The sequence below is a fragment of the Geospiza fortis genome, unplaced genomic scaffold (genome assembly GCF_000277835.1).
Source record: "Geospiza fortis unplaced genomic scaffold, GeoFor_1.0 scaffold244, whole genome shotgun sequence".
Lineage (NCBI taxonomy): Eukaryota > Metazoa > Chordata > Aves > Passeriformes > Thraupidae > Geospiza > Geospiza fortis.
In genome coordinates this window covers 3,442,968-3,457,161 of record NW_005054370.1, presented here as the reverse complement: position 1 = coordinate 3,457,161, position 14,194 = coordinate 3,442,968, and the positions used below count along the sequence as shown (strand labels likewise).

Genomic DNA, 14,194 nt, shown 5'->3' with positions numbered 1-14,194 from the left:
TTTTTTGAGCTGTAGAATAATTTAACAACTCCCTCTCTCACTAAAACAAGCAGAGCACTGCAACATGAAGGTAGAAATGAGAGCTAAAGACAGATGTTGTCCTGACTGACTCAATTAAAGTTTCTTTTGCTATTTTGCTATTCACGGATCTCTCTGAGGTTTCAAATTCTAGTTTTAATTTGTTATGGGAAATACTTTGAAGTGGTTGGAAATTCTCCTGTGACAGCTATTCCCAGCTTTCACTGGCAGGCTTTATCACAAAATACTTTAATACTGATTAACAAAAGGGCTTTCGAGAACAGAGAACTCTGTATCAAAGCACGCGAATGATTTCTTCAAAAACTTTACATTTTATTTCTATGTACATTAGCAAGCAGAAAGGCTCAGGCTTACCCTTCAAGGGTATACTTGTACAGTTTAGAGAGCCATGAAAATCCAATTTACCAGGAAGGGTGCACTGATCCAGGCAAAGGTGGACAAAGAGTTGAGATAGGCAGATTTTTTCAAAACTTTCAGCTCATTCTTCCGTATCTCCAGGACCTTTTCTGAAAAGGATGGTTCCCAAGCATAGAGCTTCAGCACCTTGATGCCACCCAGGATCTCGTTCATTAATTTAATGCGGGAGTCTTTGTATCGCATTTGTTCCACCTGGGTTATTGGTAAACACAGGAGACAGAGTCACAGTCAGGACTACAGGAGAGTTTTCAACATATGTCTCACAGCTGTCGCGGCCCTCAGGCTATTTCTGAAGAGGATGCAAAAGGTAATTACAGAAAGCCAGACTGTTATGAGCTTATTGTGCAAGTTAGTCTACCTCCAGAGACATAAGAAATCAAAGGAAATGCCTGGAAAGCAGAGTACAAAAGCCTTCCACTCATTTTAACTCTTAAGACCTACATTTTTAAACCATCCTAAAGAAAGATTCAACCGCTTCGCAAAAATACTACCCTATCATTTCCTTTGATTCCTTCAGATTTTTTCTTCCTTGTTTGCACATTTTATTTCTTATCCCTTGAAAATTGTGGCTACTTCTAGGGGGTTTTTTTCCTATGTATTAAAATACAGTCTTTCATTCAGTTATTAAAATAAAAACATCCCTGCTCAAATTTATAGACAAAATTCACACACATATGCACAGCAAGTAATGCATCTTACAATGGGCAAGGGAGAAAAGGAATGTTACTACTAACATGTCAGCATCCAAGAGATACCTGTATGTCTTTTTAAGGCATATAATAATATCACTCTGTTACTAAGGCTGTGCTTAAAAGTCCTAATTTATATCCAACTCTTACCTTTTTTTACACCAACAGATTGACTTTTAATTTCTTTTTTAATCTTCCAAACAGTCAGATAGGCTGCATAGCAGAAGCCAATTATTAGATTTTTTTCTAGCACAAAGCCAGAGGGCACTGTTATATTGGTATTTTTTCAGCTTTCCATGACTAGAGAGAACTAGACTACAAAGAAAGGAATAAAGGATCATTTTCCCTTAAGATAATAATGAAATTTGGCCCAGCTAAGTAGCAGTGAACATCAACACTGGTTCTTAGCATAAAACTCAAACTGTCAGGTTTTAGCTGCCACCTCTGAAAACATTCATTTGCAGCTTAAAGAACAGGATTTATTTGCGTTTCTCTAGATACTCCTAGAGAAAGATACCGGGTGAAGGGATATGGAGACAAAGAAACCTCTTGCTAATCCCAAAAGCTGCTTGCTCCAGAGGTATGAAGAAGCCACTGGCTCAGTGACAGAAGATTTTTTTCCCTTAAATTGCATTCAATTCACTATGGAAAAATTATCTAAGATGATACAGTTATTAATATATCAGTACATTCTTACTCATAAGCAAATTGTTGCAAATGGCACCTTATTAACAACCCCAGATGTCTTCATTTCTCATAGCATATCAGCCAACTCATGTAACATTACCTTCTCTGCTGCTACCTTACCTGGAATGCTCTGGTTTTTATTGCTATTGCAGAGTTAAATGGGATAAGTAAGACCATCACAGCAACTCCAGCCAGAACAGAAGGCCCTAAAGTCTTGATTTAAAAAGAAAGAGTAAGTTGTTGTACCCAAGTGTTCCCTACAGTCAGCACTAAAACAACAATAAGTGATAGAAACAGAAATCAATGTTGACAAGTTGAACTTATCTCAGTGAAGTGTTGTGATTCTACAGAGCAACTGTGAAGAAGAGACAGAAAAATAAGGGACCACTTTGAATAATAATGATAATAATAACAATAAAAATAACAATAATAACTATTATTATTGTTGTTATTGTATCTGTGATAGGAACTTTTCTTTGACCAAGGGAACTGGAATTATGGAATTAACCCAGTACCTCAGCGTGACTACAAGCATACAAACTGCTAGTGACCAGAGCTCAGCTTCCAGCAGAGCAGTAACTCAGAGCTGCTGCAATTTAATGGCTTTTGAGTTGAAATCAATATGGTTAAGTTTGCGCTACTGTTTTACGCAGTAAAAGGCATTAATTGCACAGAAACAAGTCTGAAAGCCAGTGCTCAAACTGAACCTGGAATAAACCTGAAACAATGTCACAATTTAGCAAATGAAAAATTATGTTTTTTCCAGGTGAGATTTGTCTCACATTGACTTGCACAGAACTTCTTTACGTAGCAGGATATATCTCTACACATGATATTTCCTACGTCCAGGTTTTTGTTTGGTTTGGTCTCTAAACCACTACCCTCAAGCTCTCATTTGTATCAACTACTGCGAACAAGAGTCCAAGACTGAGCCCATCAAACTCAAGTAAGGACAGGGGAAAGACAAAGGAAACATTCTGTTTCAAATGCCCATCTGGCCTATCAGCGGAACAAAATTAAGACATTCAGCGAGGCTGTACAGCACCCTTTTACTACAGGACAGAACACTTTAAATTGGTAAAAAACACAGTGGCAGGTCAAAGTGACCAAAAAAAAAAAAAAGGAAAAAGAAAAAGCCTGCACATTATTATTTAGATGAATTGTGACAATATCTGTACCTGCCAGAGGAAATACAAAGCAAGAAATATCTGGAGTGGTGCAGACCACAACATGTTCAGGAAAGTCATCAGGTCCATGAAACGTTGGGCATCCACTGACATTAGGTTGACAATTTCTCCAACAGTAGATGAGCGCTTTGCTGAGTTTGTGATCACTAAGGACTGACAAGGGAGAGAGTGTCAATGCATTCACAATCCTGATACACACGGAGAACAAATCCTCAATTATTAGCAAAATGACACTATCCAAGAATAATGTGCTTCTCCAAAAAGAATAAAATAATTCACCTATATCCATTCCTGATCTCCAAGGAACAAGAGCCCATGAAATGGTTTGGCTTATGAGCATCTCCAGCTCAAGCAGTGCATAGCAATCTGAAGAAAACCTCATTGGGTCTGATCAACTCATAGCATAAACATGTTCTTCTCCTAGATCCCTCTTCCAAACTGTGGAATAGTTTGGGTGGAAAGGAAATTTAAAGTTCCAACCCCTCTTCAATGGGCAGGGACAATTTCCACTATCCCAGGTTGCTCCAAGCCTCATCCAACCTGGCCTTAGACACTTACAGGAATGAGGTAGCCATAGCTCCTCTGGGCACCCTGTGCCAGATCCCCCCCACCCTCACATGGAAGAATTTCTTCCTTACATCTAATCTAAGCCTCTCTTCTTCCTGCGTTTAAAGTGAACCAGTATTGGTATGTCTAGTAACCTACCATAACATCCATATTACACTACTGCTCACTGGAAAATTCTGTAAAGTATTAAAGAGGTACTCCTAAAAACTCACCAAACCCCCAGTCTTTTATATTCCAGGAGGCTACTCCTCTCCAACATGCCTAGCCTTCCCTAAATATGTGAGAACTAAGCACACTTGCCTAGCTGGTATTCTAGCCCAGAAAATGCTTCCAGCCTTACCTTTCGGTAGATCACCCCAGTGATCCCAGTCCTTAGCCTCATCCCAGTAACAATGCAGTACTGGAAGTGCTGGTGAAGGACGAGTGTCTGCAGCACAGCACAGATAAACATCAGAGCTGCAATCAAAAATCCCCACCAGGCTGGGGCATCTTTGTTCTTAATGAAGCCGATTAATACACTGTTTGTCAGCAGAGTAGGGAAGGAAAAGGAAAAAGAAACAAAAATTTAAAAACCATGCATCAAATTTAATGGGACATAACACAGCTTCTCCCAACTACAGCATCCTGCCACATCCTCTCCCTAACCACAAAAAGCAAACAGCTCTCCAGGACATAGGCTGAGTTATGATTTCAGTCAAACAACATTGCAAAGATCCAACAGCAAAACCTGCAGCTCTGCCAGTGACAAAGTCCATTTGTAAATGAGCCTGAAAATGAACTATGAAGAGAAACTCTTGGTTTCCCCTGAGATTCAGGGTTTAAACACACAGTGCACTGTCTGAGCTCTGTTAGGGAGGCCCCCAGGGCAAGAGGTGAATGATAGGACAGAATAAGGCAGTGCAGCAGGGCAGGCAAAACCAGCTTCTTACCCAAATCTTCTTCAAGCAGCCTGAGTGTTTCTGCCTGGGGTGTTTTCCCACAAAAAAAAAAAGTGCTAAATTAAAAGACATCCTCCTGGATGGATGCATAAAGAGTCCTTCACTCCTACTTTTTTTTGTAAAATGGTACCATTAAGATGGCTATAGCAGCTTTTATTGGTAAGTCCTTTTTTACTCCTCCCAGCTTCTCTCATTGCCGGAGCTGCACACTGACACACAGCAAACAAGCAGAGTGACACATGGCAATGTCCAGTGCTCTCAAAAATCACGTTTGTGATTTCAGTCTGCTGATCAGAATACCGAACTGTCAAAATATAGGAGAAAAAGAGATTTTGCTCCATGGTTCAAACAATCAGCAAGAGAAAAACGGACCTGGAAACTACAAATCAGGCAACCAAAGCTTGTAGAAGCATGAGGTTGCTACATCTTTCTTTTTTCAGTCCAGAGAAATCTTATTTCTGCACTGCTCCATTCATTCATTCTGCAAAAGGGAACAGCTTCAGGGAAAACCTCTTCTGGGTAGTCCCAGGGATTCACCAATCTTTTTAGAAACATAAAACTATCTTACATGCAGTCTGCCAGACAGCCATGGCTTTTTCATCTTCCCTTACTATCAGAAGGGCATTTTCCCAGACTGCAGGAATTTAGACTTGAGAAGGAATTCACCATAATATGCCTTGAGATATCACTGAAACGTATTCAGGAATTCATGCAAATTTGAGAAATTCCCAGAATAGGTTACACTTAATATGTTCTCAGGAGGCAGCCAGCAGCCTCATCTTCAGCAGGGGCTCTGGGAGAAGACAGACTGTCAGCTATTAAATGTCACCATACTTGGTCAGACCCTCTTTTTAGCAAATTTCTGGGTATATCACAAACCATGCACAGAACAACATGATCTCAGAACACAGGTTATTTTTGAGATACTCAAATAAGAGCAGAGCCTTCTCTTCTCCCTTTCTCTACATCCACCTGTGACCTCCACCCAAGTTCCATTCCTCCCTCATGCATTAATAGAACTTTGTGCTTTTCTATTAATAATTGTTAGGTAGAAATGCTGGTAATTCCACTACTGCTTTCTTCCTAGCTAATGATTTTCTGCTGAATTCCTCACTTTAAGAAAAATACTAATAAAGAAAAAAATGCAGGGATTGTGCAAATTCCTTTATGGATCAGGCTGAGCAACTGGTCCCCCTGGAGATGGAAGGTAGAGGTGTTACTCATACAAAGAGAATTTGAGAACAGACCACTTCTCTCATAACCTCTTCCTCTGTTTGGTTTTTTTTTTAATAGAACTATAATTTTCTTTCACATGGAAATCCATTGCAACTGTGCCTCTCACATTCTCATTGCTGAACACAACTAAGAGCACATGAACTCATCTAAACGACCCAAAACCTTTCCCAGATGACAGCAGTCTGGCCAGAGCACCACATATTGGAGCATCAGACAACATCTGCACATCAAGTAACACCACAACTGCAACCACCATCCTCATATGAGGATATCAGATATTCAGAGACCACTGGATCCAGCCAGCAATGCTTCACTTTGATTTCACAGCTAATCCTTTAGAAATGGGGAGAAATTGCTTTGGACTGAATCACAGAGCAACATGTAATTTGTAAGTCAAAGCTGCCCATGGCAATGGGAGATTTACAAATGGAGCATTTCAGTGAAGCTTGTCCAATTTACAACTGAGTCCGCAACAGAGAACTCATGTCTCCCGGCATTGCAGGGGGAAGGTGAGGAAGCATACACATGTGGCACTGTGAGGGAAACTAACTCTTTATTTCAAAAACAATAGCCCTGTGCCAAAGCCAAGCAACCACAGGGATCACACATAGAAACTACTCACAGAGTAAACCAACCTTAATAGCTGAGGGTTGACGAAAGAGAGTAGGTCTTGTATCAACTTGAAGAAGGAGCCAATTAAGAAGTATGGCCCAAAGGTCCTCAACAAAGCCTTGAGAAAGGAAGGTTTCCTATTGTGCTTTTTGTCTCTGATCAAGACTTCTGCTTCCTCTGGGCTTCCACCAGCATGATTCTGTACATGGGTTGACTTCCTCATGTACGACACATCCTCCTTCCTAGGGAAACAAAACAAATTACAGGAGACAACTGACAATGAGAATGGCACTGTCCTGTGTGAACAGCACTGTGGGAACACCCCAAATTCTGCACCCTCCTCTGCTCTGCTACTGACCAACGGCAAGACTTCCAACACCATCAAGGTGTGCTCAGGATCAGCTCCTCTTGTGCAATTGAGTCTTGTTTTATTTCCTTTTTTTTCTGCAGTACTTAGGGGGTGCAATCCATAGGCCACAAAATCAACCACCATGAGATGAGAATGAGGCCCAGAGGAGGAGAGGAAGGCTGGACTTTCTTAGAGGACAGAATTGACTTTGGATCTCCAATTTCTTGCATAGGAATCCTCAAAGAAGTGCTATGGACATCCCACACAAGGCACCCTCACCTACTCCTTCTGAGCCTGTGTTCTTGTTCAATCAGTAGTTGTGCTAAACCTGTACCCTTATCGATCACACAGCTGCTTCCAGAGAAGCAGAATGAATCCCCCTGGGGCGATAGCCATTGCAGCAGGCACGGTGCTCTCAAAATAGAAAGTTTTGCATTTCTGGAAACTTGAAATTGAGTAGAAACCACAGCACCTTCAAAACTGGGCCATCCCCAAGATCTGGACTACAGCTGTTCAGATTCTTCCAGGAGAGAAACCTTGGGTTTAGGTACCTTAATTTTACTCAGTTGACAATTGAGGCATTTAAACCCTGTTTATCTGCAACCATTTTGTTAACCACTGGACACAATAATCATAGAGGTTTTTTCCAACCTTAATGATTCCAGGATTCTAGGATTCCTTTTGTACTTTTTGCCGCTCTCCCACTGCCAAATAAGCTAACAAAAGTGATTCTTCAACGAGCATTCTTTTAGACTGACTGATGAAAAATGGGCCCAACATGCCCAAACTTCTCTTGAGGGCTCCAGGCAGGTTTTGTAGAAGCCCCTTTGGGGTTTAGGTGCCTGACTTCTGTTGCCCATCAAAAAAGGGTACGCTCTGGGAAATTATTTCCTCCATGAATTGCTCTCAAACATCAGCCTGGCAACTCTTCTACCAGAAAATATCAAATTGATGTTGTTTCCTGGGGGTTATGGGACTAGTGAAAAATTTCCTGAATGTCAGACAGGAAAGTTAAGTCCAGGTGGAACAGGGAGAATGAAATTAATCTGGGGCACATAAACTCTACAAGAAAAAACAGATGGAAAACACATCCTAGAAACAGTGAATATTTACCACAAGGCATTTGAAAAATAACTTGTAAGTACTACCAAGTGAGGTTGAATTTATGATTTTTTTATAAAAGACTGTGCAGATTTTTTGGAGCTGGCTAGCTGCAGAGTGCAGTAATTCCAACAGCCTGTGAGCATTCACTGTGATCACTGAGGCTAACAGTCCACGTGTATAAACTTGTCCACATCCTTTCAGAAAAAGCCATTTGCAAATCCCAACATCTTTGCAATAAAGCTAGAGGGCAGGGGGAGAACCTAAACCAGTCAATTTATTCTTTTCCCCCCAGACAAGAACAAACAGTGTTGTCTTTGTCTTCCAGATCAAACCCGGAGAGTTTATGAGAAAAGCCTTGTTTTTCTGGCAACCAGACTGTTAAACTCATTGAAAAATTTGAAGAAACAAGACTACTTGCCCCTGACTTTGTGCTATTAAAAATGTTTATTACACTGAGCTAATAGCAAAGCAATGGTTCTCTTGCAGCTAAGAGTCCCAAAGGGAGAAAATGCACTTTTAGTGTTTACTACCTGTAGTTAGGTGAGGTCAGGTTTTCAGCAGTGTGTGGGACTGTTCACACCTAGCTTTTAATCAAAGCAAAGAGCATGTGTCTGGTTGCCATTATTTATAGCAGGGCAGATAATAGGTACTGATTTATCTTATGGGAAAACACACATATGTTTTGGTGCTGATACGGCCCTGCATCTTCAATATGTCTTCATAAGGATAGTCTCTAAAATCAGAAGCTAACTAAAAATGAGGGAAAATGCATTCCAGCTCTCTCTTCTCCATCCAGCATAGCTCTAACTTTCTCAGAAGAAACTGCACTTATCAGTAAAGTGAGCAAGTAGAAACTTCAGCCATGTAAGCAAAGAGAGCAAAAGAAAGGAAAAATACTCTTTATGTGCTTTATTATCTATAGTAACATTTTAAATCCATGCTGGTTTCTCCTGTAATTCACAAGAAACAAATGAATCCTTAGCAATTATTTAACAGTAACTCAGAAGATAGCAGCGATACAAAAAATGTTTGGGAACAACAGAAATGTGATAATCATTACCAGAAAAGTTTAAAGCGTTAGCTATGTCAGAGCTGCAACTGATTAAGTTTTTAGAAATAAATTACTACTATGTACACTACAAATACTTTTCATCACACTTTCAACATGTGTACAAATTGACACAGCTTTTTTAATGTCATAAAAGCTTGCTCAGAGCAGATTTAATGAGAGTTGAAAGAAAAAAAAGTATTTACAATGTCTCTCAAGCAACTACCACTAATGTTATTTGACAGGAAGTAATAGAGAGTATCTACTTATAACTGAAGAATAAGTAGAGCTTTCAGAGTTCCATGGAGCACAGCAATTTGGAGTACAGTAATTTTCTTTGTTTTTGCTCTTTTCCCCATCTTAGAATCATTAATACAGTTGCCACAAAATTTTACCTGAGCTAAATATGACTCATAATTTAGAGCTAAATTCACTGCCAATTGGCCCCAGTTTATATGAACAGTTTCCAAAATGCAATGAATCCCATGAGAAAACTCCAGGCATGGTTTCTGTTTTCCTAGTAAAAGTTTTCCTGGACCCCATGCACTCCTGCACGATGGCTGTGCTCTTACCATAAAACAGCCTGAGGGAGTAAGATTTATGTCTGTGCAAAAAGACCAGAACCCAGACCATGAACATTATTCGACACCATAAAAATAGACACATTAAGACAATGAAAAAAAACCCTGAAAATAAACCCTGAAGTAGAACTATAACACATCCACACAGAGCATTAGTGAACAGCTGCTGGTGAACTGTTGGAAATATTTCAAATTTTAGCTGCAAAATGGAACTCTCCACATCATATTTAGCCTTGCCAAGAAAATGACAATTCTCTCCTAATATCATCAAATAATAGCATCTTTACAATTTGGCAAGGACGTGCACAAAAGAGAACAGAAGAAAGCTTCCACATGACGAAGAAATCTCCACAATGAAAGCAAATGGAAGCACAGCCCCCCTTCTCATTGACATTTTTCATTTGAAACACACTATTATCATATCTATTTGCTCGGAAACATTTTGGACACCAAACAGTGAGAGAAGAAAATAGAGTTGCACAATAGATAATTTTTAAATACTGGATTAGGACAGAACATGCAATGAGAAGGAAATCCTCTCAAGCAGGGGTATAACTATATGCAAGTTCTGACCCTTATCCCATTTCCGTCAGATACCTAGAACAATTTTGCTGCTAGTTTTCTAGGCAACAGCAGTAGGATCTCAGCAATAAAGTGAGATGTCTCTTCCCCTCCTGCCTTTCACGTGTTCTGAGTTTCTTATCTTTACTCCTGGGAAGTGAAGACTTGCTCACTGCTGAGAGCCTTAAGGCTAAAAATACTGCCTGGCCAAAAAAATCATGATGAAGATGATGAGAAATTCTCTTTGGTTTATGTGCCCAGAAGCTGTGCTCCAACACTCCTGGGAGGGATGCAGTTATGCAGTTAGACAACTACCAGCTCAGTGGTGAGAAATTGTTCATTTTCTACAACCCAACCAACTCAACAGCTTCTTCTCACACATCTTCAGCCCTTCTCCACATGGGAAGTTGCACCACCTGCCCCTGGAGATTTTAAGCACCTAAAAAGTGTGTTGGTGGCACACAAGCCCCACAGGGCTCCTGTTTGCCTGTGCCTAGACATATTAAAAAAAGAAAGGTAAACTATTAATGACTGAAGAATAGAAAGGCTGAAGTGGCGGGTGCATTTTTAGTTGGCTCATTTTCATGGATGAGCAACTTATGAGTGTTGGAAGGATTCAGACCAATCTCTCAACTTTGCAGACTTGTTCATCTACTTACTGTTTGCACTCTGCTTTTTCTCTGTCCCACTCTTTACTCAGTTGTTGCACGATAGTTTTTGAAGTGTCATCTTCGTTCAGCGACCACAAATCTTTCTCTTCCAGAGGCCTTTTGTACCCATGAATTGCCATGCTGCACATATGGAGAAAAACAGTGCAATTAAGTTCGGAAAACTGAATTTTCAGTTTTAAAGCATTGCCGGTAACTCTAGGACTATTAAGGTAACAAAAGCAAGAAGACACTCCACAGAAAGGGAGATTGGAGAATAATTATCACCCTTTGTTCCTTTTATTGATGTTTGTAATTAAGGAAAGGACATGATGTATTTCTAATTACATGTATTTTATTGAAAACACTACTTCAGAAAAAAACCCCACTACTGCAGAAGAAAAAACAACTAACAGAAGCATTTGGATGAAATTGTGCTGTTAAATGGAAACAGTGAAGCTTTAGAAGTGAAAATAATAAAGTTGATCTGGAATAACTGTCAGAGGTGAACAAAATGCGAAAGTGGAGCTCACTGGAGTAAAAGGAAAATCAGATTTTTCTGAAAACTGCAGTTCCTCAGCTGTAAAGGGAATTTTGTCAAGGGATACAAACATCCTATTTGCCAGGAATCTCACTGGGGAAGCTGAACATTCTCATCCTCTCACTAAAAAGAACTTTACAGGGCTGTTACCAGGACAATAAAATTACATGGGTGGAAGAATGAAGATCTCAACCGCTGTGGAAAAATAGGGCCTTAACACGACCTTTGACAGCTGTTCCACTTCTTTATCATGGAGTAGCAGGCCCAATCTCAAATTTGCATCTTTGATACTGTGACCTCAGTTGGCAGCAATAATTTATATACATAACCCAGTTTACCTTCTCTTTTGCACAGAAATGTCCTTACAAAAAAGCATTCACCCATGAACCTCAACAGAAAAAAAATGTACCCTCAGCTGGGTGAAAGGCTGCCACAATTTATCTTGTGGAGCAGAGAGCTACATCTTGGTTTAGGTTATATTCCAGCATGCGTTGAGCACAGCCAGGCTGCACATCCTATTTGTCATGATACTGTTGCTGCCATACCTTGCAGAGAAAAAGTTTAGGCTCTGCGTTTCTAAAAAGGCAAACGCTCAAAGTGCTGACACTACTGTGGATAAAAGAGCATCCAACATCAACTACTCACAGAAGGAAAATCTCTGTACTGCTCACTGCAATACAGATCACAAGCTGTCCAACAGGTTGAAGAAAAAACTCACCTGGTAAACCACCAAAATGTCAATCGTGACAGGAAGCCTGAATTTAACTCTGGACACGGATTCTATAATGAATTTATGGGGGAAAAAATGAAAAAAAATAAAGCAAGACATTTACTTTTAACATGACAACAGTCTATTTTGATAATTTTTGGCATATTATGTGGTATATTACATGTACGTACCTATGTCCTAATGAGACATAAAATTGATTTCTTTCATTTCCCATTTCCCACACTGAACTCCTTTTATAACTAAAAATTGCTTCCTACACTGCCTTTAAATCACACCTATAAAGTGAAATGTCATTCTACAGTTTCAGAGATGTTCATTTTAGGACATGAGCTCAACTTCTCTCTCAGCTTGGTTCAAACATAAATCCAATTATAGGGATTATTTTTGAATTGGAGAAGAAATTTAACCTGGGACACTAACTATCTTTTGTTATTAATGTTTTTCCATATCTATTCTCAACACATATAGAACTCATTTATTAAGACAAACCTCATAGACTTTTGCTAATTTGAGATGAATGTTAAGCAAGTAGTGCACCATATCCTCAAAAAACCCTCTTGAAATAATTATTATTACACTTCAGTGCTCATAAATATAATTTACACTGCTGTGAAGCAGCAAGCAGGAGAACTGCTTTCACTACACAGCTTCAAGCCATTTCTGATGACACAGATAATGGAAAAAGACTCCAAACCCCAATACTACTCTTCATACCCAGTGTTTTTTAAGAGGGCCACTAAATACTGCCATCTCTATAACAATCCAAAGCTGCTTTCAATGACAAGTACTCTCAGTGGAATTCTCAAAACACCATATAGTCTGTAAAATCCAAATAATGCAAAGTGAAAAAATACTTACAGCATCTATATTAACAGGAGAAAAAAATGGAGGCTTCTCTTTAAAACATGAAAGTATCAACTCAATGATTATCAAAGCAAAATAGATGTAAAATGTGGTAAACCTGAACCTTTCATTTACATGGCCCTAGAGGAAAAAGAAACACTGTAAATGATTGTTTTATTGCACTTCCTAGTTCCCCATACTTTCTCTCCCCACTTTTTCACTGCTTCTTTTGGCAATTCTTTTCTTCCTTTACAGTTGAATACTGTAAAAAAAGTATGCTTGTACTCTGACAAGTGCCTAAGAACATGCTTATCTCCAAGCTTTTCATTAAATCATGTCAAGTTCAAAGTGCTTATACATCTTCACTGCATGCAGACACCCTCTGGAATCAGGTCTATGTAATATCCTTTTAAATTACCTCTGGGGGTTCTCGCATGATCATGTCTTAAGCATAGGAATTGTCAACTCAGATCAGAGAACATCCTTTTATTTTAATATCTTGTCACTGACAAAGCAGTGAGTGCCAAATACTTTCAGAAGAAGCTGCAGAAAAACCACTGCATTGCATAATAAGAGTTCCATCTGCTCTAGAGAAATTTCTTAATTATGAGTCTGCAGTTTACCTAAAACTTCCGGCTGTGAGGGTATGTCCTTTATACAGCTCTTTCATGCCCTAATGCCATTCTAAACAGTCCCATTGTTCACTTAAAATGTTTAAACCTAAGTGCAAAAGAAGGAATATTTGGTTCTGGGCAGTCAGAGTAGGAGAAATGTTACCCAGACTTGTTCTAAGGCTCTGCACCCACAATTTCAAGATGATTATGGAGTCAACATTGATAGTCCAATATTTTCACTTCATAAAGCTGCCTCTAAGTGGTGTTTGAAACGGTCGCACCAGATTGCAGCTATTATCTGACAAAGTTCTACCCAGGCTCTCAGTTAAGGTTTAATTCAGTCTCTGATGGAATATTTACAACAGCCTGCTACAAGAAAATCCTTGCTAACAGGATAATGCTGCTAATACTACAAAGAAGCAAGAATAAAAACAAGAAATTACCAAACAGATTCAACACTCCCAGGCCTTGATGATTTAATCACTGAAGCAACCTGCCTTGCCCTGCTTAGTGAAATATGTTTCTGTGAAAAACTCAACAAGTTGCTTACTTTGGGAGAACCCGCTATGTTTTCAAACAGGAATCTTAACAGCCCAGATTTCTTTCCCTCCAACTTTCTCTCTGTTTCCAGCCCCAGTGGAGTCAAAATGCTGTCACTCAGCACATCAGGCACTGACACGAGGAAGCCCATGAAGCTGTCTAATGTGGCCAAGCTGCCTAAGTAAAAAAGGAACTTAACATATTAAAATGTGTCCTCTCTGATTACTACCCATCTCCATTTAAGCAAAAGGCTGCAAAAGGGAA

The 14,194-nt window shown here is 39.5% G+C and overlaps 1 protein-coding gene across 1 annotated transcript in view; it reads right to left on the bottom strand.

Moving 5' to 3' along the window:
* The window catches only part of ABCC3 (ATP binding cassette subfamily C member 3), a 36,626-nt gene that overhangs the window by 17,590 nt on the left and 4,842 nt on the right, over positions 1–14,194 (bottom strand). The window contains exons 5-12 of the mRNA XM_031059932.1: positions 12,792–12,917; positions 11,922–11,983; positions 10,675–10,806; positions 6,396–6,614; positions 3,927–4,104; positions 3,011–3,172; positions 1,953–2,045; positions 445–648 (exon numbers count right to left, since the gene is read on the bottom strand). Coding sequence (XP_030915792.1) covers positions 445–648; positions 1,953–2,045; positions 3,011–3,172; positions 3,927–4,104; positions 6,396–6,614; positions 10,675–10,806; positions 11,922–11,983; positions 12,792–12,917 — 1,176 coding nt within the window. The remainder of the gene's footprint in view (positions 1–444; positions 649–1,952; positions 2,046–3,010; positions 3,173–3,926; positions 4,105–6,395; positions 6,615–10,674; positions 10,807–11,921; positions 11,984–12,791; positions 12,918–14,194) is intronic.